This window comes from Nanorana parkeri, unplaced genomic scaffold (genome assembly GCF_000935625.1).
Source record: "Nanorana parkeri isolate BGI_ZX_2015 unplaced genomic scaffold, ASM93562v1 scaffold870, whole genome shotgun sequence".
NCBI classification, from domain to species: Eukaryota; Metazoa; Chordata; class Amphibia; order Anura; family Dicroglossidae; genus Nanorana; species Nanorana parkeri.
In genome coordinates, this window is record NW_017307138.1 from 527,118 (window position 1) to 552,538 (window position 25,421).

Genomic DNA, 25,421 nt, shown 5'->3' on the forward strand with positions numbered 1-25,421 from the left:
ATTTTGCACACGTTCACGCCCGCGGTAAGTGTGAGGGGGGCCTATGACCCCGCTCTAACAAATACAGATGCCATTCTCCTTTGGGAAGCAGGGGCATTGAGGAACACGACCTTGGGGCAGCAGAAAGGGTGTAAATCCGGCCCTGAACATCACATTACATTTTTAATACACCTCTTTCCAATGCCCAGTTATGTATGCAGAGTGAAATGAGAACCTAAGACATCTCTATACATTTACAGAGGTGAAATGACCGTCACACACATACATACACGTTGTATTTATAAACATTTATAATGCAAATCTGAGTCACGTCCAAGCTCCACTCATCGCAATCTAAACGGAGCCGTTATCCGAGACCTGTCAGTCACAAGCTGAAAACCACGCCCCTTTATTACCCAAGAGGTGGGGTTAACATCTGCTGTGCACGCGCATCCAGTACCCTTATCTCTGCACCGCCTCTCCAGCGCGCTCGCATCCCTGGCTTAGTGCGCGTTCCGGGCGGGCTCGGAGTACGAGGTGTAGGTCGGGGGCGCGCCGGGCCGGAGGAAATACAGTCAGATAAACCCGGTCGCATTATAGCCAGGCAAACCGGCTCGGAGCTTCTCCGCTGCTTTGTTGGTCCGGGCTTTGCCTCTTGCTCTGTGGGTGAAGATGCCGGCCGTGTCCAAAGGAGATGGCATGCGGGGCCTGGCCGTGTTCATCTCGGATATCAGGAATTGTGAGTATGCGGGAGAGAAGGAAGATCTGCTGGGGAGACAGCTCTTGTTAGCGGGGACCGGCGAGGGTGGCCGCTAGGGGGCGTGTTATATGGCTGGTCAATGCTGCCCTCTACCTGGTGTACTAGGGGAATGGATGGAGGTGAGTGACTGCTGCCCTCTGCCTGGGGTACTAGGTGAATGAATGGAGGCCAATGACTGCTGCCCTCTGCCCGGGGTACAGGGGGATGGATGTCAGTGACTGCTTCCCTCTGCCTGGGGGATGGATGGAGGTCAATGACTGCTGCACTCTGCCTTGGGCACTAGGGGGATGGATGGAGGTCAATGACTGCTGCCCTCTGCCTGGGGCACTAGGGGGATGGATGGAGGTCAGTGACTGCAGCCCTCTGCCTGGGGTACTAGAAGGGATGCATGGAGGTCAGTCACTGCTGCCTTCTGCCTGGGGCACTAGGGAATGAATGGAGGCCATTGACTGCTGCCCTCTGCCTGGGGCACTAGGGGGATGGATGGAGGCCAATGACTGCTGCCCTCTGCCTGGGGCATTGGGGAATAAATGCAGGCCAATGACTGCTGCCCTCTGCCTGGGGCACTAGGGGAATAAATGCAGGCCAATGACTGCTGCCCTCTGCCTGGGGCACTAGGGGAATGAATGCAGGCCAATGACTGCTGCCCTCTGCCTGGGGCACTAGGGAAAGAATGCAGGCCAATGACTGCTGCCCTCTGCCTGGGGCACTAGAGGAAAGAATGCAGGCCAATGACTGTTCCCTTCTGCCTGGGGCAATAGGGGAATGAATGCAGGCCAATGACTGCTGCCCTCTGCCTGGGGCACTAGGGGAATGAATGCAGGCCAATGACTGCTGCCCTCTGCCTGGGGCACTAGTGGAATGACTGCTGCCCTCTGCCTGGGGCACTAGTGGAATGACTGCTGCCCTCTGCCTGGGTCACTAGTGGAATGACTGCCGCCCTCTGCCTAGGCCCCCAGGGTGGGGGTATTACTGGAGGTCAGTGATTGGTCTGTGGAACATCTACAAGCTCAGGATGGGATGTATGTGATCTGTTATCATCCATTTTGGATCCCCCCATCTCCGGATGATTGGAATGCATGGTGTGACAATTATGTTTTTTATTTTCCTTCCTCTCCATCTCCAGAAATAACACGTTGTCACATTGTTTGCTTGCTTGTGTTTAGTATTTACAAAGCATTGTCATTCAGCCCCCTGGTGACCCCCCTTCTACACGGTATTTAGATAACAGACCAGTGACTAGGTCTACACTCAGGACTGGTACTTGTGTGTTCTCTCGGTGCCGGTGAAGGAAACCTATTCTTCAGCCTGATCTCTCGTAGTCAGAGAATTTGCTTTATTCCTTTTTTAGGCCCCGTTCACACATGCCAAGGGAGCCGATCTAAGGAGTCCCACAAATTGGTCTGTAAGACTCATGTGCAGAGCCGCAGGCAGGGAGCGATGTACCAAATAATGACAGCGCCGCAGCCGTTCGCATGTAATCGTACATACTTCCATTGCCTGAGGACGACCGCCCCGGACGCAAACTGCTTGCCTTACTTGGGGCCTTATTTTTGTGCGGTCCTTTCCCGTTTTGTGCATCTTTTTGTATCTTTTGTGTTTTATCATTTATAATGGAGAAAAATATTAGATGTGGAACAAGTAATGGTTAAGGGGGCTTCAAGGAGCACAAATGAAGGAGAATTAATTTGTAAGGGCCGGTGCACACCTAGATGACACCCCACGGCAAACGTGCACAATTCTGTGCGGATTGCCTCGCGGTCAGGAGTCGCATAGGTGTGCACCGATTGCCCTGTGGGTGCCATTATTTTCCAATGGCACCCCAGTTGTGCTTCGGAACACTTTTTTTTTTCTCAGAAAAAAGGCACTTGTTCCTTTTTTTTTTTTCTGCGATACACGACGCGCGGCTGAGTTAGCTGCAATTGTGTTCGGAAGCATGGGCAGAATCGTGGCGGGAAACTGCACGATCCGCCCAGCATGACTGGGGTGCCATTGGAAAATAAGGGCACCCACAGCGCGATCGGTGCACACCTATGCGACTCCTGACTGTGCGCCAATCCGCACGGTATCGTGCACGATTGCTGCGCGGTGGGGTTTCACATAGGTGTGCACCGGACCCGCGCGGTTTGAGTTGCGCGATATCACGCAAAACAGATTTGCATTGAAGTCAATAGAGGCTGCTCACACCTTTTGCGGTTTGTCACGCGACCATGAATGAAACCATTAATGAAATGATATTTTTACTTTAGGGCCTCATTCACAAAGCTTAGTCGGCCCGTACAGATCCGTGCGGCATGCACGGCCGTATCGGGCCGTTCCCGGAAAGGACAGGCGCTGTTTGATTGTACGCAGCAGCCTGTTCTTCTCTATGGGAGGACGCAGCCGTACGCTCACCCGTGCTGTACATCCGCGCAACTGCGTGTCAGTGCGATGGATCTGGTCTGCGTCCAAGTATGGACACCGGCTGTGCAGCTCGGGTGAGCGTCGCGAGTCGCCCGATCAAAAACGTGCGAAAACAGTTCGGCATCTGAATCGCCTAGGTGTGGACCTAGCCTCAAGGGGCTGTGATCTCTATCAGTCTCATGTAATGTATGTCTGGTCCATGCCGGCCTCCTGCAACATGTCCCCAGCCTCCAACAACACCGATGGCATAGTCACAATCTCCGACCATCTCCTGTAGTATCTCTGCAGTCTTTGATCATCTCTTGTAGCATGCTCCAAGTCTTCAGCCATCTCCAGTTGTATGTCTGCAGTCTCTGACAGCTTTCTGTAGCGTTATATTAATCAATAACTTCTCAATAATAAATCCAGATCAAACAAATATAGATTGCCCAGCAAAGTATTTTGCTATATTTGTCAATGATTTGTCATTCTAGTACCCTTCTGCATACTATTGTGGGATTCTGGTCTGGAGTGCTATGTGACATTTGCAATTGTGTGTTTGTGGAGACACACACAGCTTACTGGTACACAAGGGTGGCTCCATAGGACCCTGCACGGGAAAGGAGCCACCCTAAAACAGGAGATCTGGCCCATGCTCAGGGGACCAGCTGATTCTGCAAAAACTAAAACCTGTAACTAGCAAGGAGGAGCATCCATTGTAAGTGATTCATCAGATTTTGGAATAACTCATTTTTTGACTTTAATATCACTTTCAGTGAATATTCTTTGGTGAACTTGAGGCCCTGTTTATGAAGAAGGTTGACCACCACTGCTTTAGATCATTTTGTGGGGTTGACAGAAATTGACGTTGGAAAACGGCATTCTTCTTTTTATGTGTTTTTGCAGTCCAAAGGTGGTTGTACAACTGCAGCCCCCAGCAGAGGTTTAGGCCTCATTCACACTGCTAAGAGCCGGCCCGTACAGATCCGTGCGGCATGCACGACCGTATCAGGCCATTCCCGGGAAGGACAGGTGCTGGGTGTGATTGCACGCCGCAGCCTGTTCTTCCCTATAGGAGGATGCGGCCGTACGCTCACCCGAGCTGCACGTGGGTGCGGGTGTCCGTACTAGGACGCAGACAGGATCCATTGTACAGACCTGCACCCGCGCGGCTGTGCAGCTCGGGTGAGCGTATGGCCGCTTCCTTCCGTAGGGAAGAACAGGCTACTGCGTACAATCACACGCAGCACCTGTCCTTCCCGGGAACGGCCGCGCATGCCACACAGATCTGTACGGGCCGCCTCTAAGCTTTGTGAATGAGGCCTTAAAGGAAAAATATTAGCTCTGGCTGCAGTGCTTGCCCCTCTCCCAAATTGTCCCCCACAGTGATTGGTTTTTGCCACTGGATGCTCTGTTTTCTGGATTGAATGACACCCAGTACATCTTGTGAAAGCAGACTGTCATGGATCACCACAGCATCCTGCACTCATGATGAGAGAGCGCCACTGATGTAGGGGGCGGCGGGTTGATTTATTGACATAGGGGGCTGCAGATGGAAGCATGGTGTTGAGCATGGTACCAGGCATCTAATACAACTGGCAGTGTTGGATTCTGAAGATCGTTCAGCCATTGCAGCTACTTAAGTGAGCTAAGATTGGCAGCATGGACAGCAGGGCAGGAAAATCTTCTATTCTATACAGGGAGTCCTAAATTTCAAGTCTTTATTGTAGCGACAGAATCCATTTTAAAGTATATTTGGTCTGCATTTCTGGCAAGATCAGCGGGTATTTTTCTGTCCTTGCTGAAAGTGCTTTTAGCTTAAAGGGGTTCTAAACCCTCCGTTTTTTTTTTTTTTGCTTATATCTACTGCTAGCATGCAGTAGATATAGGCAAGAAGTGTAAAAAAAACCAAAAAATGCTTAAAATCATTTTAAACTTACCTCGTTAACGCCGCTCGTTCCCGCGCCGAGAATCAGGAACTGTTTGTACGGCCGAAAAAGGATCTTGGGGCGGGCGCATGCGCAGTTCCGATTCTCAGCCGGGAGACGAGCAGAGACGCAAGGTAAGTCTGTGGACGCGTGCACCCGCCTGCAGACACCGCTGGATCGGAGAGACAGAGCAGTCAGCGCTGGATCGGAGTGACGTCACACCGCTAGAGGGACAGATAAAAACATGGGGAAAGAAGAGGAAGATCGGAAAAAGAGACATCATTTAAGGTAAGTGCTAACATTTACATTGGGGGAGGGACATTTTTTTTTTGCCTTTAATGTCACTTTAAGAAAATGAATGCAAGTCACCAAATATCTATGGACTGGTAAGATGCCAAATATTGTATTTTGTTTTCTGTTTTGATATGCTCTAAATGTGCAGCTGTACTTTTAAGATCCTATTTACATTATAGCATCACACTAATGGCACGGGACACGTGTAGGGCTGCCACCTACTAATCGATAATAATCAATAATGAGAATAGTTGTCAAACAGTAATGAATGCACTCCTTTACTTTACTGCACAGCGACCCATGATGTTGCGCTGCAATGCACATGTGCTGAGAAGGGCTCAATAGCAATGCAACACATCAGCTCCCCTAGTGTGCCATGCGATGGTGGGCACTGAATGCACAAATCCCATGCGTTTAGCGCAATTACAATACAGTGTGAATTGGCCCTGGCTGTGGCAACCTTCAGGCAGTTTCAACCACTTTCGATTGACCAGGAATCCAACCTAAAACGAGTGGTTGTTTGAGGGTTCGTTCACACTATAGGGCAGTGCGTTCCGGTCAGAATCTGACCGGAACGCACTGTCCGCATTGTGGCCGGCTCACTTTTTTGCCGGGCTGGATGGGGCGTGTTGGGCCATTGAAGTGAATGGCACCGTAGCCACGCCCTGTGGCCGCAATGCTTTTCGCCCGCACGGGATCGCAAGGCACATTGTGCCTGCAGTGCGATCAAAATAGCACTTGCAGCATTTTGATCACACCGGACCGCACTGCAGGCACAATGTGCCTTGCGATCCCGTGCGGGCGATCGCATTGCGGCCGCAGGGCGTGGCTACGGTGCCATTCACTTCAATAGCCCGACACGCCCCCTCCAGCCCGGCAAAAAAGTGAGCCGGCCGCAATGCAGGCAGTGCGTTCCGGTCCGATTTTGACCGGAACGCACTGCCCTATAGTGTGAACGAACCCTTAAGCCAAGCAGTCTACCACCCACAAGTTATACTGACCTTCTGAATTCAAGTGTTGAATGTTTCTGTAAATTGGCAGCTTCAATACAAATTATTGAAAAATGTAAACAGCATAAAAAAACATAGGACATTTCTTCGACTATGGCCTGGCTTTCCTCCGTGTTGGAAACCACCCGTCTTTACTGCTTTGTGATGTAGAGAAAAAATTGGACAGAACGTGATGATCACTTAATCATATTGGCACGTGTATAGACCAGTGTAAGGGGCAATGTATCTTTTGCATATCATTATTCTTTGATCTCTTGCTGGAGGCCAGGCCTCAAACTTGTGCAATTTAAAGGAGATTTATAAACTTCAAACTAAAGATTAACATTGTTGCTGTGCTGGTGCCACCATTGCTGCTGAGACTTTTTTCCTTTTTTTAATTCCATCATGTGAGAATCCCTCAGAAGAAGGTGTTAAAGTGCTGATTTCTCCCCCTCCAGGGAGCCGAGACAGATTTTTTTCATTTCAGTTCATTGCTTCATTCTCCTCGCAATAATTGGATATGTGTTTTTTTTTTTTTTAAACTTGTCCCTAGAGTTATCTGTAAAGCACTATATGTCCAGCAATTTTCATTTTACAATGGTCCTGCAACATTTCTGATAACTATATTCGTTACCAGGGCTGACTGAATGTGAGGTGCCATGTAACTAACAGATTAAAAGAAACAAACTAAAGTTTTGAGCCCTGGTGTTACCATCTCACTTCTGGTTTGAACCATTTCCTTTAAGGAAGAACTCTGGGTACAATTTTCTATAATCTCTTGCCGTGGGGCTACCCTTGCAGTGCAAGGGTTAACTGCTTGTTTTTGTGTAGGTTGAAAAATAAAAAGTTATACTCGCCTGATCCTCCAAGCCGGCTTGGTCTTAGACTGGTCCCTGGAGCCTCTCTCCTCCTCCACTGCAGCGGTCTAAGGTCCCTGAGTTATCACATTCTATACACGGTGTATACCATGTGAGGATGCTGAGGAACATAGCATTGCTGCAGCGGTGGGGAAGATAGGCTGTTTTCTTTTTCCCAAGTCATCCTTCAGGAAGGTCACACAAAAAAAAAAAAAATAGGCAGTAGGAATAGCTGTTTTGGTAAAGTTGGGGGGGAAAAGTTTTGGCTTGTAATGATGTGAAGAATTCTAGCATATATGTTATATGGGGATGCTCTCCACAAGGAATGGGAGACCTATGAGGCTGTCGGAACCAGGGGTGCTGCTCCTTACCAGGCTCGCCAGCGGTGGCGCAGGACACGAGGTACCCCTCCTCTATGCAGGGCTCCTGGCGCCGGGGCCGCTGGCACGCATGCACAGCGGGTGCGCGTGGTACACGGGCGTAACGCGACCGCGCCACTTAGCGTTTTCAGGTGCTAGCCAGGCTGGGGGAGGTCCCCAGCACACACCACCCGCCCTGTCAGCCCTGCTATTGGCTCCTGGTTAGGGAAGCTTCCTGGTCGCCTCAGCAACCAGGGGTGGTCCTTGGTTTCCCTGGGTATTTAAACCAGTCACAGCCTTGACTTATTGCTGAGTTAGTCTACCTCTATGGTGTGATCGCCAGCTCCCTGTGTGTAAACCTGTTGCTTCCTGAAACCTTGCCTGAACACCGTTATCGACCCTTCAGCCTGCCTTCTCTCTTCTGAACCTAGCTGCTTGCCTGACCCGGACTTGGGCCTGACTACACTTCTGGATTTTCCCCTCTTTATCTCGTTTTTGGACTCTTTGTCCCTGCCAACGGGTTCCACTCACAACCCAGCCCTACACCCCTGACAGAGGCTGTTTTGGGTTATGATAAAGTTGAACATATTTTGGGTTTAAAAGCATACAGAATGGCCTTGGATGCCACCCAAGATCATGTGGAACCGTCCGCCTTTGAAGGGAATTTGTTAGTCGATCTATACCTTCAATGCATCCTTCAGTGTCCCTCCTTACAGGAGAACATGCAGAACTTTGAATTTTACTGACAGGCAGATAGAATACGTCTTTTAAGTCCCATTTTTCTTATTCAGGTTCAGCCCTTCGTGCCACTCTGGTCATGACCTTTTTTTTGTCAAACTGGGGCAGAATGGAATCCCTCACAAAGTATTATTCCACCTCACTGACCCCTCCTTAGTTAAGAGTGTTATTCAGTTGGTTAGAACTTTACACTTCAGTTAGGTCTATTGGCGGCACAAGTGCATGGAACACTCTGGCTAAGATGGTGAGAAATGGAAGCCATATCCAAAGAGCATCTGACTTGCTTTACCAAGGGTTGTGTCTTTGGACCTGCATCCCATCATTATGAATTCCACGGAAGGCCAGAGCATACACAGGAGGCGAAAGGAGAAGTCAGCTGAGTCCAGTACTTCTACAGTAGATGTCCCTAGGGTCCCAAGCCTGACTCTCAGGTGACCCACTTGGCTAAGAGTTACAAAAACGGCTATGCTTGCAGACCAAACCTTTTGCTTGAAGGTGTGACCCTACAAATGGGTAGCTTCTCTTTGTGGCATTCAGATGCAGAGAACATTGCCTTAGCCTTTTAGGCTAATTCTTTGCCTCTGGCCTCCTCCTTACCTGTTTTCTACAAAGAACTTTTCTTCTCCTTGAGGCATGAAAACCACCCAGTGGTACGTTGTCTCCAGGTGGCTCTGCTCTGATAGGAATTCTGCTTCCCCTACCGGGGAGATTTCTCTTCTTGGAGAATCATCTCCTGGGCTGCCTTGTTTGCAACAACAGGTAGTTCCCTCTACTTTGTGGCAAATCTCCTGACTGACTTTGTCTGACACCATCAAGGTGCTGCTATATCTTGATCTCCAAGAAGGAATGGAAATTCTTCCTTCTTCTGGAGAGGTAATGTGCTTCCTGCCCTAGACAGTACCATATGTCTTAGTCTCACATGCTCTGTTCTCTGTAATGGCAATCTTCAGGGAACTAGTTCCTTTTAATGGGTAGTTTCGGAACATAAAGGACAGTCTCAAGCTTTTAGGTGTGCCTTAGAGCCGGTCTGGCAGGTCAAGGCGGACAATACGTATTGGTCTCCTGTTACAGGATTCCCCTGGCAGGAATAGAAAAGATTTTAATCTTTTTTTTTTTTTTTTTTTTTTTTTTTCCTTTCACTGGACAAAGCAGCGTGTTTCATTGTTTCATCCTAACATGCATTGATACCTGTAAGAGCAACCTCCAGAAAAACGGTAGTCTCTGGACATAAAGGAGAGGCTCAATTTTGTATGTGCCAGTGATCCTGCCTGCCAGATCAAGCCCATGGGAATAGGACACAACATCTCCCGGGGTTGTTGGCAGCCAGTGTGCATGGGTTGCCTGCTTCAGGATTCCCCTGACTAAAATTGAGAATACTATTATGGCTTTGGGGGACCTCCCCACCTGGGATTATTTCTTCCCTTCCCATGGCTGTCAAAGAAGGCCTTTCTGGTGCTTCCCTAGTTTTTTGCCTTCGGTCAGGCAACGGTTCTTGACTGTACTGGGGGGGGGGTTGGGGCTCCAAAGATGCCAACACTTTGATGGATCAAGGAGATTAGGAGCATGTCTAGATCTATGGTTAAAGACCAGGGATAAGCAGGATGGTCCTTTAGCATGTCTAGTGCTTCAGTAAGGGTGTTTTCAGCTTGGGCACCCTTCCGCCTGGCTTCCTCTAAACAGCTCATCGAAGAGGCCAGTTGGAAAAGTTTCGACTTAACGGAGCTTGCAGGCAATCAGCTGTTCGGGTATTCTGACAGCGGCCGGTGACCACTGTCAGAATACAATGCAAACAGTGGGGGGTTTGTCCATCAACACTCCTAAGTATCGATCAAGGAATTTGTTATATTTTCTTTGTTCAGCCCGCAGGTTGGATGAAGAAAATATAAGCATGTATTCCTGGCTTAAGTCAGAGTTCCCCTGATGAACCTTGTCTAGCCAATCCTGATGGACAGAGCTTTTGCCCCTTTATCCTAATGGGTCAGTGGTGCAAGGACTTGGGACCTTCCCACTAAGACTGACTGGTTTTCCTTTTGGCACCTGTTCCTTCTGGGGGCTTCACCATATTCTGTGTAGGCCACATGAGGTTGTAGTTCCTTTTTCCACTCTGTTTTTTTTTTTTTTTTTTCTCATGATCAGCTTTGTTTTGGATCAGGCCTTCTGTCATTCATACGGTAGGTGGTTATTCCATTTTTTGCAACATCCTAAGCAATAAGATGGAGGAACTTTTCCTACCATTTTTTTCCCCAAAATAAATAATGCTATGGTGCTGGTGGGATTTTGTGTACGGTATGCTTACTGGACATATTTAGAAACAGCATTTTACTACAGAATTTAGAACTACTCGTTGTTTGTTGATTGAAATTTAAGTCTTTACATTGTCTTGTCAATTCCCAAGCACACATTTGTACACATCTGCTTTGCATTTCATGAGCACATTCATGTATGTAAAGTTAATTGACTGGACCCAAGCTTGCAGTACTTAGGAATTTGCTACATCAGCACTGTTTTTTTTTTGTGACAGACCTCATTGTCAAGTAATGAACAATTGTTGAAGTTAGCATTTAGTTTAAAAAGTCCAATCAATACGTAAGGTTGTGATTTAAATTTTTTTTATTTTTTATTGATTCTTTGTTGAACACAGTAAAAAAAATGGGGATTTCTTCTGTTACTTCAGCAAATATCTGTAAACTCGGGAGAGGAAATGTCCTGCAGTCAGGAAGCAGGAATTTGTTGCTTTGATATGCACCCCCCCACTCCCTTTTTAATCAGTCCACATCCAGATCAGATTCTCAAAGTGTAAACAAATTCCACAAAAAGAAAATAATAAAAAATACAATATATTACAGCTTACCAGTTCTTAGATGTGGCGGCTCCATTAGTTTAAATATTTTTTACAGGCTTTTTTTCCCCACATTTTCAACTTCGGTGGTTCTGCCAGTTACACACTTCCTGTCCTATTACTTTATCTGTAGAGCCTCACTATTATCACGCTAGGACAGGAGATTTGTGAAAACTCCCGAACACCTCCCTACTCTCCTCAACTCCATAATACAGATGCACTTAAATGATTACCGCTGTGCATGAGCATAGTGGTAATCATTGAATACTAACAGGGTTATTCACAAAAGGGTGAAGAGTTTGGAGAAGGCAGGAGAAGTGAACATTCAAGGCCAACATAGTTAATTTGGAATTTTTTTTCCAGTTCAGCTCACTTTCCCGTTCAGCTATGTTGTCCTAGATTGCTCACGTTTCCTGTCTTCTCCAAATTCTTCACCTTTTTGTTAATAGCCCTGTATATGTTACGTATAGTAATACACACCAACCCCAATAGTTGCTCTGCAGTAGGTAACTTTGAGCAAGACACCTTGGTCACCAGAATCAATTTTTTAGGTGACCCGGTGTACCTAAGCTGCACTTGCTTTTAGAAAAAATCAATCAAGTCTCTGAACGATATGACTGAACAGTTTTAATGTGTTCTTGGTGGAAGTTGCAGTTTAGCAATGCCCGTAGAAGATCCCCTTTTACGTTATTGCGAAAAGATGCTTTATGTGTAATAAAATAAACTTGAAAATCATCTCTTGTTGTAGCCTGCTGGCCTGAATAGTTGAACATAATAGCCTATACTTTGTATAGTTGTCTGTGGTGGAAAGCATGCTAGTTGTATCATGAGTGCTTGTAAAATAGTAATCAATGATGAAAAAGCAATTAGCGTTCAGTCTATTAAGCATTGCCAGGGTGCTGTAAAATTGCTGTCTTGTGATTACATCCTAAGAGTTATTTGTTCACCCCGTGGAGCAAGAATACTAAATGTGCTGCACACCACCACATCAGTCTGTGACGGATGAAGTTGCAATTGAGCTGATCTGCAGGCTTTCCTGTTGGTTTTTCTACTTAGGTGGAGCACATTTTTCTGCTGTCCTAATGGGGATATATTCTACCCCTAATATGGCAGTGACACGCAAATTTGCTTTTTCAAACTACTATTGGTGTCATCATGCACCTGATTTTTCCATCTCTTCTATGGAGGATCCACGGTGGGGGGTGTACAAGAAGGCTATGGATCACATGGAGTATTAGAATGATCACAATGATGGCTAATCTGCAGAGTTTAGCTTGGCTTTATTGCATCGGTTTTAGGGGCAGGGTAGAGCAGGTCTTTGGATAGGCTACCGTGAGGTTTTGAAAGTCCCTGGTGGCTTACACATTCTACTCATAAGCTACCATGCTCACATATACTTTACAGGTAGGGGCCTGCCATTCTGTGCTCTTTCCCCTTCAAAGTGAGACCCAGTGTCATGTGACAGGATGTGGACCATAAATCATAATGCAGGTGCTTCTCTTGCAGTGTACACCTGTATGAGTGGTGTGCGTTGTGATTGATTACTATGGACAATGTCGAACTGCTTTAAGACATAGCAGTCATGATTAAACACTAGAACCACTCATGATGCCCACTAAAACCAGGGATTACTGGCGGTGGGGTTGTACGTATGGGGGTTAGAAAAACAAAACTGTAGCTCTTCTGGGGATCAAACCATTCACAATGCATGTTATGGGGTTGAGTGGCTCTCTGTTCACGTTACACGGTTGTTGCACCCAGTGGTGTCTAATGTAATAGAGAACTTTACATAGGTCAAACATTTACAGCAAACTATACCAGAGCATGCATGTGTAAGAGCTAAAACATCCTTCTGTTTCAGTTGTGTAATCCCTCGAGTATCATTGAAAACTAGTTTTATGTAGCTGTGGTAATTTAAGAGTCCATTCCCTAACTTTAATCAGTTTTGAAGAGACATTTGCATGGATGATTGGCTTTACTTGATGCAGGTTGCCAGGGTTGCTGTAGAATGACGGAGCCGGCTTGATCACTGATAGCAGAGTACAGTGTGTCCTACTTTTACCACAGATCAGACGGAAGGCTAAGAGCACAGCAAAGATCCGGCAGCTCCCACGTTGTCTTCAGTGGCTTTGTATCGGTAACATAATGGTTATTGTGACTTGTATGGGCTTATACTTGCATCTTATAACGAATAGTAAAGAAAACTTGTCATGAGAGGAATAAGGATGCTACCACTGCTAACCTCCTTCTGAAAATATTTGTCGTCTGGTTGTCTCTGCCATCCATGCTTTGAGACACTGGCCTTAAAAATGTAGCCAACTACATGGAGTGAAGCTGCAACTTCAATGCTGCACACTTGTTCTAAAGTATTTACTAATAATTGGAGCATCATAACAAATGTAGAATTTAATATTTTCAGAAGGAGATATCGGTAGCTTCTGCATCCATACTTAATCAGGACAAGTTTCCTATGGAGTCCAGGCAAATGGAGAATAAAAAAAGTCCCTCATCTGAAATTTTAAATAAAAAAACGCACCTCCTAGCTGCATCATGATGGCCTTGCTCTCTGCATTGAGTACCACTCACAGCTGAAGGAGAGCTGAGTAGGACTCTGCCCATCACATGATCAGTCTGAAGACATCTGGAACAGTTGGTAAAAAAAAAAAAAATTGACTGGGGGAGGGACCTGTAGTTAGGCTTTAAAGGAGAACTATGGGGCAACTTTTTTTGTGCATGGTTCACAGGGTCACGGGAGGACATATTGTGTTCTCCGGTGACCCAAAACTCAGTATATAGCGGGCTTTTGCCTGCTATATGCTAAGAGCGCAGAGCTGTGCTACAGCCGAGACGGTTCCTGACAAAACTGTCGAGGTCCACCCCACTGGCTGATTAACAGCTGGCTCTGCCTCTCGAGTCATTTTGCTGTGCCCGCCCCCTCCCCCGTCTGTCCCTCCAGTCACCGCTGGAGGATTGGAGCGGGAATAGGAGGGGATTACCGTCACTGACGGTCACTGCTCTGTGCAGGGAGTGGATCGGGGAGTCAGTGTGTGTTCGCTGACTTCCCGATCTATAGAGCCGACCTGTGACAGCTTCAGTGTCACAGGTCGGCTTGAATTATGGATTGAGTGTTTTTCACACACCCCTTAATTCTCCTTTAGGAATAACATATTACCACAGGTGACCTGTAGGGACAAGGTGCACATTGGTAACATGTAAAGTTGTTGCAGCTGGATGCTCTTGGAAACCCGACAGCTCAGGGGCCCTGCAGGCTGCATCATGCATGCATTAGAATTGCTGTGGCACTCTAGACAGACCTCCTGATATTTCCTTTTTAAAATAGAAAGAGATTGAGTCCATAATCTCTTTTTCTGCAGCTCCTGTTATAAATGAACAGGAATCCTCTCTACTGAGTGTTCCTGTTCATTCATAAATTGTGGAGATGGCACGCGTTGCTATGCACACAATCATGAATGAATAATAGGAACTGATGTAGATCACTCTCATTCATTCATAACTGGTACATAGTAACTCATACTATGTCCAGTTATTTACAAACATTCAGCGATCAGCTGATCGCTGAATGTTTGTACTCCGCTCTCCATCCTGGATTGGCTGTCACAGGAGGTAGAGCAGGGCGGTGCGGGAGGACATCACAGAGCTCTCCAATCACCGCTCTCCATCCTGATACAGGGGGGCAAGCCCTGAGGTGTGGGAGGAGAACTCGCCCTCCTGTAACGATCGCACGGCTCTCCTCCCCGCTAAGTGCTGGACGGTGCATTGGAAGGGACACAGACTGGCACCCAGCTGGGAGGAGAGAAGCTGGGATGGACTGAATTTTCGCCCACAGTTTAGGCCACCATGGCACTTTCGGCGGTTTGCCAAGTGTGCAATTTTCAGCTGAAATGTTTTGGCGTCCCAAATTTCGGTGCATCTCTTCTAAAAACTGTCAAAGATGTTGGTGTACATCTGAGAGTTTCTTGGGTCTCTCTAGAACTCTAATGGTAGGATCTCTTTGAGTTTTGAGTTGAGGTCCACACACCTTCTGTGGCTATTATGAGTGGTTCTTAATCTGTATTTTTTAAATTTACTTTACGAGACTGCAACAAGAGGTGGACAGGAGCAGGATTGGGAATATTAGGCGAGTGGATCTGCAAGTGGACTACTGCTGTAGTACCCCTGACCACCGCGCTCCACCGTATCATTTTTTGGGGGGATTGACCTTTCAGATATTGGCAGTTTCCTGTGTTGATGTCAAATGGGATATTCCTATAATATGGTTCTTAGCAGCAAAATTGAGCAGTTCCTCTTCCCTGTCTTGTTTCTAAGTTCTCAAGCAATGGCCGTCTTTTAAGGCAACAGAATGTACTATGTTTGTCGCACATTAATTTTATTCTGAAAAGACTGTTAGTTTAGTTAAGACCTGTCCTTTGAAAAATCAGCACGTTGAGTACAATTGAAAATGTAATCAGTATTATAAGGCTTTTATATGGTGCTTTTTTCTAGAAGTAGGCAAAGTCTGAAATTATTGTTCAAAATGACTTTTAATTAAGGGGTCTGCAGGTATGAAAGCTACACAAAGCATTGTCTTATAGGACAATTAAATTACAGTGCAAAATACGGTTATTCAAATGCAGTGTGAGATGAACGACGAACCCCTTTTTAGTTGCATTAAACATTCTCTGGCTCCACATGGAATTACAAGGCAATTGGGCGAAAACAATTAGTTAATCTTTTAGTAATATATAAAATGATTGCACTCGGGTGTCCCTACTCTTAACACAGGTGAGAGAAAGGTTGGTCATATATGCATTAATACGGGGTGGACAAATGAATATGGAATTAAGGAGCCAGTCTATCTAGTTAAGGATTGAACAGGATATTATTTTTAGGAGCTAGCTCCATTGACAATAACTAGAGAAAACCTCAAAAGTTAGGTGCTGGCTGTAATTTATAACAAGCATTGGCTACCTGACTCCTAAAAGTTTATCCAGAACAATTTTTTTTCCTGTTTTTAGATCGGGCGTCACTAAATGGCGGACCACTATTTGGACAGAGCCACCACTTGACCCGTGTCCAGACTGTGATTCCCGACCTACAATGGGTTATGGCTGGTTAACAGTGGATACACTGGCCTCCGAGGCTGATGAATCCACTTCCAGCAATAACCTAGTGCAGGCCCCCCTCTGCTTCAGTCATTGGTAACTAGGACCACTGGCATCCTATTAAACAATGACATCATGCCGGGTCGGCTGCTACAACTGCAAGTAATCTGGGTGGCTGTACAGCCACCCAGATCTCGTGTACTAGCCTGCTATTTCCACCCCCTGGTTTTCAAGTTCCCCACTCCTTTTGGGGGCGACTGGGATCACGACAGACAGTGTTAGGATGGAGAGCGTGAGCAGAACTGAGGTACGTCCGTTCCCTGATCTGTTCTGTGCTCAATGAAGCAGGGATGCTAGGTGCTTCATGCTTCAGAACTGTAGAAATGTGCAATTAAGCACAATGCTGCGCCTGATCTGTACGTGCAGAATTCTTTAACCCCCGACATCCATTTAGAATTCAGTTAATTGATTAGATTAATCATAATAATAGGTTTTGATTGATCTGTGTGTGATTTGGCTCTTGCAGGATTTTATTCAATAAAGTTGATAGTTTCTCCTGCACACAGGGTTTACCTAATTGCAGGCAGCGTGGCACAGAGTCTCTAATAGTTTGTACTTTTATTTTTACCTTTGAACTTCCTGTGTTAATGACTTTACAAAGTTCAGGTCTTAAGAGTTAGTCACATTGCACAGACTGATTCCTTTTCCGATCACAGTTACTGTTTAACACGTAGAAAATAGCCTTTGTTGCTGGTCAGTGTGCTTGTATTTCACTTGTTTATCAGATGGGGATATGTATGTTAGTGATGGGCAAACCAGTTGCTTTTTGTGTTTTAGATTCATCCAGTGCTTTTCTATTAAGGAACATGTACAATAATATCTTTAATTTTGATCAGTGGAAAAACAAATGGGGAAGGAGTGATTTTTCAACTCCTGACATGCAGTTGATTTAGGCCCCATTCACACCAGATGCAGTGGCATCCATCTTTCAACGGATGCCAATGCAAGGACATCTGAAAAAGAATGGGTGTGAATGGGAGCACTTTAAATCAGTGCGTTTTGTTGCGCTGCCCTCCGCTAAAAAAAAAAAGTAGAGCAGGCTATACATTTTGTTTTCAACGCTAAGTACTGGTGTGAACTGCTAATGCATGTCAACGCAAGACAGAACCAATACCTTTTTATAGCGTGTAAAAAAAAAAAACACCCATACCTCCATTGACTCACACTGCTGGCTCCGATACCAGTGTGAATTGGAATTAAGTTGGAGCTCTAGGCAAGAATTAAAAATAGTAATACCAAGTTTGCCATAAAATGTTGCTATCTGTAATATCCTCCCTTTTCTTTCCCTTAGTTACCATGACTAAATTGCATAGTGATCTGCCGTTTCTTGGGCTGCCGTGATCAGCCCATTCATTTGAACTCCATGCCCCAGCACATCAGCCACAACAGTTGTCCCCAGAACAAAAAGTGAGGTTACATTTCCACAACGGGGAGTTCTGGCCCCTTCGACTCTCTATCTAGAACTAGACAGAAATGATTTGGCTGGAGTTATACTTCAAACTAATAAAATCTGTAAATTCTATAACATTTAAGTTTAATATTTCACTTTGAAAATTACAAAAAAAAGATGTTGGAAGAGAAAAAGTCAATGTAAACCACTAACATTAGCAATATACATTAAAGTGATATAAAGTCAAAAAATGTTTAAGCTATTTCAAATGCTGCTTAAATCACAATTACAAAGGATGATGCTTCTTGGTGATTACAAGTTTTAGTTTCCTGATCTCAGCTGATCTCCTAAGCCAGGGGTAGCAAACCTGCAGCCCTTCAGCTGTGGTGGAACTACAAAACCCATGAGGCATTGCAAGATTCTCACAGCCACAGACATGACTTCCGGAGAAAGATGCATCATGGGATTTGTAGTTTCACCACAGCTGGAGGGCCGGAGGTGATATCCTGTTTTATGGTGGCTCCTTTCCCTTGCAGGATCCTTTGGCGCTACCTTTCTATGTGCTAGGCAGCTGTCTGTGTCTTCACAAACACACAGGCACGGCAGGGCAAGACACTTCCCTCCTCCTTGCTCCCCACTCCTCCTTACTCCCTTTCCAAGCTACCGTAGTAGATGGACAGCTACTGGAAACTCCACAATCTCTTTTGATCTTGTACTGGGCAAGAAGTTCAGGCAAGCTGAGCTGAGAGAGTTGGAGCTGTTTGGAAATCTTATGCCCTTTTTAAGTGTGTAAATGTAAAGAAATCCTTTGCTGTGAAATATATATGCGTTTCCTCTGGATTTGTTATTGAAAAAAGTCTGAGCGTTTAATACTATAAGTTTTCTCTCGTTAAGTCTCGCAGGCTGAACAAGATATATCAATAGATTCCCCCTTTCATACTAAACAGCATGGATGGACATATGGGGTAAGTGTTTTTCTCCATAGTTCTCCTAAGGGTCAAGGGCAGACATATACTAGCGTCCTCCTGGGACCCAAAGCTCAGTATATCGCGAGCTACAGCTCGCGGTATACTTAGACCGCCGCAGCCGGGACGGATCCCGACAATGCTGTCGATTACCCAGCTGCGTGAGTGACAGCTGGCTCTGCCTATCTAGAGGCAGAGCCAGCTGTGCCCTCCCCCGTTCGTTCCTCCAGTCTGCGCTGGAGAATTGGAGCGGGGAGGGGGGAATCCCTGTGAGGAGCAGTGACTGACCGTCACCACTCACTGCAGGTAGATGATTGAGACGTGAGCGAGCAACAGTATGTGTTCGCTCACTTCCTGATCTATTGAGCCACCATGTGACAGTTTCACCATGTGACAGTTTCACCATGTGACAGATTTTGCAGCGTAAATCCGCGCAATAAACCGCTCAGTGTGAACGAGTGATTTTCACTCCCCTCATAGTCCTCCTATAAGCTAGCCAAACACACAGATTTGCCACATTCATCCACACTATACAGCTTGGATGGGGGAATATCCCCCTTGTTCTTGTATTCTGACAGCTGTAGGCACCGGAGGGAAGGATTCGCTCTCTGCAGCATGCTGGCAGGGTTCAGGCTTCGCTATATATGCTGTGGCTGTTTAACTTCGCTATATATGCTGTGGCTGTGTATGGCTAACAAGAAAACTTGTTAGCCATACACGCATAGATTGCTCATTTACCCACACTTGGCAACATAAATGGAGGAATCTCACCTGCTGGCTGTTGAAATCCGACACCCTTTAATGTCTGAATACCCGAAGAGTGACTGCATCTTTTTGGCTGCAGTCACTGTTCAGGCAAGTATTTTCTGCCCGGTTCTTACAATTTTCAGGTCAAGCTTTGTGATGCTGACTGGTACCCAGGCAATGAACGTCAGCCAAAATTCAGTGCGTGCGTGGCTAGTTTAACATTGACTTGCCTTTGCTTTCTTTCCTGTCGGCATCCATAATACATTGTACTTGATGACTTCTCTATAAGAACAAAATGTTTTTATCCTTTCTGGGTTTTTTTGCATACAGTTTCCAGTAGCGATTCCGTCTGTTTATACCCGGTGCAACTAGACCGCACCGCTCTCATTGATGCAGTGCGTTTGGTGGCATGCCTCGGCCGACTGTGCCTAATGCCAAGTTTTTGTTTCATGTGAAGTAAAATGGGAAAGTGTATGTGAAACGTTGTCTTTGTCATAAATATATTGGGATTATCGCTGCAGTGAAGCAGAAAATACAATTTCATTTTCCTGCCTTGTAGCTGTGCCAGTGGTGAATGTTCTTGCGATTTCACTGTATAGAGACAGGATTTCAGAAGGTCAGATCCAGTGTATTCATGTCAGGCCTATGAAAAGCCAACACAAAATTTAAAAAGCCATAGATGACATAGAATGTGAAGTAACAATGGTAACCATCTGTGATCATGCTGTATGGGTATAACTGATTTTTGTAAATGGATTGCTACGTAATTGATGTTTTTACGTAAGCTTTGATTGCATTAGCAACAACAAGTATAGCATGTATTCCTATTTCTGTACAATGCTGATGTTATAACCGATGACTGTACCGTTGAACACTGTACAATACCAAAGTAATGGTTCCCAAAAAGTCAATTTCAGGGAGTGTCTATGGTCTCCTGCAACTCTTACTGGTTCCTCCGATTGACCACCACATCAGGAGGACATAACGGGTAATACTTTTCTTTCCCCTCTGTGCCGTTCAATAGAAATCAGTCTCAGGACTGTGAAGCCCGGAGGGAAACCAACACTTCCGGGGTGCCAATCTCCTTTTGTCACCCTCCTGCTCACTTCCCCAATACAGGATATAACTGTGACATGGAAGCCAGCTGGAGGAACCAGTAAGAGCTGAGAGGGAGATGCAAAGATATAAACACTTTCAGAAGGGTCCATGTCCCTGTGGAGTTCAAAGGAGGCGTTCTGGAGGATTGGAGGTGTTCTGGCATCATAGAAATGCTGGCCTTACCTCTCTTAAGGTGCCCATACACTCTTCGATTTTTGTTCTGAAATCTTCCACAAATGGCCTTTCAAACGATAATCGATCAGTTGATGGGACACCTGATTTTTTTTTTTATTTTTTTTATTTTTTTAACTGTAATCCCACTCAAATTTTCTCGAAGGGTGATGCTGGAAAACGTCTTTTTTTTTTTTTTTTTTCTCAAATGGAATGAAAATCAATGGATTAGTGGCGTTTTCTTACAAAAAAAAAAAATCGCAGCAAGAAAACTGCAAATGCGCAAACGAAAATCCGTTCTGTCAATCCACAAAATTCGGTGAGTTAGTATTGCTAACGGACGATTATCGAAACGACATTGGTCTGTGCATGATGGGCTATTTAAAGGAAAACTATGAGGTGAGTGATTTCCAGACTCATCCTCATAGTTAGAGCTGACCCGTGACAAAGAAGCTGTCGCAGGTCGGCTCTATTGATCGGGAAGTGAGCAGAAACATGCACTGATCCGCTCACTTTCCGATCATCTGCCTGCAGGGAGTGGTGACTGTCAGTCACCGCTCCCCGCAGGGATTCCCCCCCTCTCCAAATCCTCCTGAATGTGGGGGAGGGAGGGGGCGGGTACAGCTGGCTCTGCCTCTAGACAGGCAGAGCCAGCTGTCACTCACGCAGCTGGGTGGATCCAGACAGTGTTGTTGGGATCCGTCCCGGCTGCGGCGCTCTAAGTATATCACCGGCAATAGTCCGCGATATACTGAGCTTTCGGTCATGAGAGGAGGTTAGTGTATGTCCTCTTGTGATCTAAAGAGAATTATGGGGAAAAACACATACCCCCCACGGTTCTCTTTTTAAACTATAATCAAAAGAGGGTTCTTGGCAGCAACAAAAATGTCCGCTCGCAGATCTATAGGTGTATGGCCAGCCTTAGTTTATAGGTATGCTTGTTTGGGAAATTTTGGGTTCTTCTTTCACTAGGTCAGTATAAAGAAGTTCTTTGGTTGTTTCCTGTTGTATCTAAATTCTGGACACAAGTGCTTTACAGAACAAGTTCTGATCAGGAAAATACCCAGTGTCCCTATGCTCCTGCTTGTCAGTTCTGAAAACCATGCCACCACATACACTTGATGTAGGGCTCAGAATGGTTACATATCTGGCATAACAGGAGAACGCATCTCTAAACGCACCCCAAGCATCCTGGACATTATAAAGGATCTTAAATGATTACTTCACTATGAAGAACATGATGCTGAAATGGGAAAAAATACGCACCATATGGTTTTTTTAGAAGATGGAAACTGTTTATTGAAAAGTCTTTTGTACGATGAGAAATTGACCAGCTTATGATTGCATTTCACTTTACTGAATTGTACGAGAAGCTACAGGTAAATACACCCTTAGGAAGCTGAGAATACACACTTCAGTCATTTCTCGAGGATAAAATTGTTCAAACCTGTTACTCTGGAATATTTCTAAAAATAAGAGGTTGCACTCAATTTTGTGTCCTTTTTTTATTTATTTTTATTTGTAAGACTCTACATGTCTCTAAGTTAGTTATATACATGATAGTGTGCAGTGCAGGTCCACACTATTATCACTGTGAGAACACTATATCTTATGTGTATCCTATGCCTTAGCTTATCACTGTCATTACAGAAGAACGTGGGGCACAAGTGGTGTTAACCCTTGCAGTGGCGCTACCACCGCACTTCAAGTGCTCGTTTTTGTCTAGGTGCTAAAAAAAAGTTTAACTCACCTGAACTGTCTAGCCGCCTGCCTGCTTTTCCAGTCACTGAAGCCTGTCTCCTCCACCGCAGCATTGGAATGTTCCTCAGTATCCTCATGCCATACACCGTGTATAGAATGTGATGATTTACAGGTCCTAAGACCACGGCAGCAGAGGGAGTATAACTTTTTGTTTTTTGCACCCAGACAAAAAAAATGACCAGTTAACCTTTGCAGTGCAGGGGGTAGCTCCACTGCACGGGTTAAGAAAAATTCTTCTTTAAGTTCTTTTTTTGTTACATGATGTGAGCTGTTTTGTGTCTAAAACAAAATGTAAAATGCAAGTCTGAAATAAGATGTGCTATTTTCGGCAAGTGGTGCGTCCCTCCTTTTTTCACAATAATGCTTAGAGGAAGGGGCTTTACTCCTTGAGCAATCATTATTATTTATTATTATTATAAAGCACCAACAGTTTGCGCAGTGCTTTACAATATAAGGAAGATGTTACAATTACTATACAATTCAAGACAAGATGGTAAGGAGGACCCTGCCCGTGAGGGCTTAGAATCTGAAAATTCCGTTTATAGAGATTACAAATAAACTCTCAGGCTAGGATCACACCTAGGCGATGTAGCCGCACGATATCGCACAAAACAGAGATTTGCATTCAAGTCTATGGAAGCTGTTCACAACTTTGCGATTTGTCGCGTGGTAGATATAACCTGTCGCACAAAATGGTGCAGGAGCGATTTTTGGGCGGTTGCCACGCGGTTTGGGTTCCATAGAAATCTCTATGCATTGAAAACCTCTCTGTTTTCAAAGCAAAATCACGTAAACAGAAACGCGTGACAACCGCACAAAAACAGCTCACCAGCTGTGTGTGTCGCTTAGGTGTGAACCTAGCCTGAGGCTACTGGTTGTCTGTGGCCTGCTCATCTTTTCTGCATTGTGTGGCTTTGTTAAAGCAATTAATGTTCTTTAGAACTGCTCATTGAATTACATTTTCCTGAACTCCTGAATGTATAATTAGAAGCCGAGCCCTCACATTCAGTTTGCTAAGTATGTAGGTGCAGATAAGGCTCATCCTACAAACTGATATCAATTGCAGTGTGCTTTTTGTGGACATTTGACACTCCCTGTCTTCTCTATACATCTCAATGTGTGCTTGCCTGGCCTTGTGCTTCTGACTGTTGAAAGCTGTTATCTGTAAGAGCTGTGCAATGGTATTCTGATCTGGGCTGCAAGATATCTCACTGGTTCGTGTTGGATACGTTTTCTGTATATACAGAGGACAGGAAAAAAATGTCAATTTTTTTTTTTGGAACATGTTTGAAGGCCGTATACATTTTAAACACTTGAGTCAATATAGTTTAGGCACCATTTTAACAATTAAGTCAATATGTATTTAACATTAAGTATGCTGGCTTGAGCACTACAGTGCAATTAACGAGTGTTGCCTTTGCATTCATTTAGCTGCATTCTTCCACAGCCTGGGAACCCTGAATCCTGGGCTGCTGTTACCAGCAAGCTTTTTACACTCTGTGCAGATGTTGATTGCTGGTCCCGTCATCTCTTGCCCCCCCACATGTTCTATAAGACAGCCATTATAGTAAATGCCAATATGAAGGCAAAAATGTGTGGTCTATAAATCAACACTGTTCGGAAATATTACAACTTGGTATTTACAGCAGGCCTGCAGGCTGTGAAAAAAGCCACTCAAAGGTATCTGCAGGCTCTACTGCATATGCCACTGCCTATTGCTGAAACCTGCCAGTACCAAGGGGTACTAAGAGGTTTATATTAAAGTGACCCTGTCATCACAGGGTCACTTGAAACCCAAGCCCATACTATAAAAAAAGAGCATGTATGCTTACCTTTCCAGCAGCCTGTGTTTTCAAACACCTTCACTTTGATGCCTCAGGTACCTAACATTTCTGGGTGCAAATACCTGATCCTCCTGGAGTATGCTGCTGTTCCTCCAGATTTGATCGGGTAATTACATGGGAAAGTGAATTTACCCCTTTAATGCACATTGTGCGTGTTAGAGAGCGCTGCTGCCCCGCTACCAGAATATGGCACAAAGCGGAATGGGAGCGCTCACTCAGCAAACACGCACACAATGCCCATTTGCATGCAGATGGTGGGGGCAATGGGGTTGGTAGGCCATCAACAACATATATTTTACTACCCTGCAATGTGTGTGTGTGTGTGTGTGTGTGTGTGTGTGTGTTCATTCTTCAATTAATTTGTGGGTACACATATTTATATATTGTTTTAGAGGAATTTGTTTTGTTAATAACTAAAGAACCGAACATTTATAAATAAACACTCTCTACTTATGTTCCCTTAGGTAAAAGCAAAGAAGCGGAAATTAAAAGGATAAACAAGGAACTGGCTAATATTCGCTCCAAGTTTAAGGGTAAGTCCTCTTATTCCTTCCAGATCACATCAATGGATATCTGATTCATTCAGTGATTTTTTTTTTTTTTTGGCCAGAACTAGATGTTTTTAGCTGACAGGATTTGAATTGTAGATGAAGGTCATTTTTGTAAATATATTTTGGCAATTCTGTACATTGCTCCTCAGGCCTATGCTGTCATTTTAAAGGAAAAGTATTAAGTAAAATGTACTCTTCCCTATAAGAGCTGACGTGGGACTGCATAGATTGAGAGCTGAGCAATCACAAGCTCAGTCTATGGTCTCCTCACCTCAGCTATCCCCCTCCCCTCTCTGTTCCTCCCTTGCCCACTGGAGGGACACACAGGGGAGGGGATGGGCAATCAGGCAGCAGGGTGGATTCCGACATTATTTCCTGGCTGCAGTGAGGCTCTGCGCTGTCCGCAAATAGTGACCAGTAGCCCACTAGATGCTGACTTTAGGTCACAGTTGTACATTAGTAAATGTACTCCTTTGGCTCAAAAAAAAAAAGGTTTGGCTTTAGTTCTGTTTTTAAAAATGTACACTTAAATTTAGAATATTTCCATCTGATTTGTACTGCAATTTTGTCTGTGCAAAAGTGATAAAATGATACATTAAAGAATAAT

At 45.1% G+C, this 25,421-nt stretch overlaps 1 protein-coding gene across 2 annotated transcripts in view; it reads left to right on the top strand.

Moving 5' to 3' along the window:
- Positions 1 to 394: 394 nt before the first annotated feature.
- The window catches only part of AP2A2 (adaptor related protein complex 2 alpha 2 subunit), a 78,775-nt gene continuing 53,748 nt past the window's right edge, over positions 395 to 25,421 (top strand). For both annotated transcript variants that reach the window (XM_018565662.1, XM_018565663.1), the window contains exons 1-2: positions 395 to 718; positions 24,728 to 24,796. In XM_018565662.1, the coding sequence (XP_018421164.1) occupies positions 652 to 718; positions 24,728 to 24,796 (136 nt within the window). In that variant the 5' untranslated portion in view covers positions 395 to 651. The remainder of the gene's footprint in view (positions 719 to 24,727; positions 24,797 to 25,421) is intronic.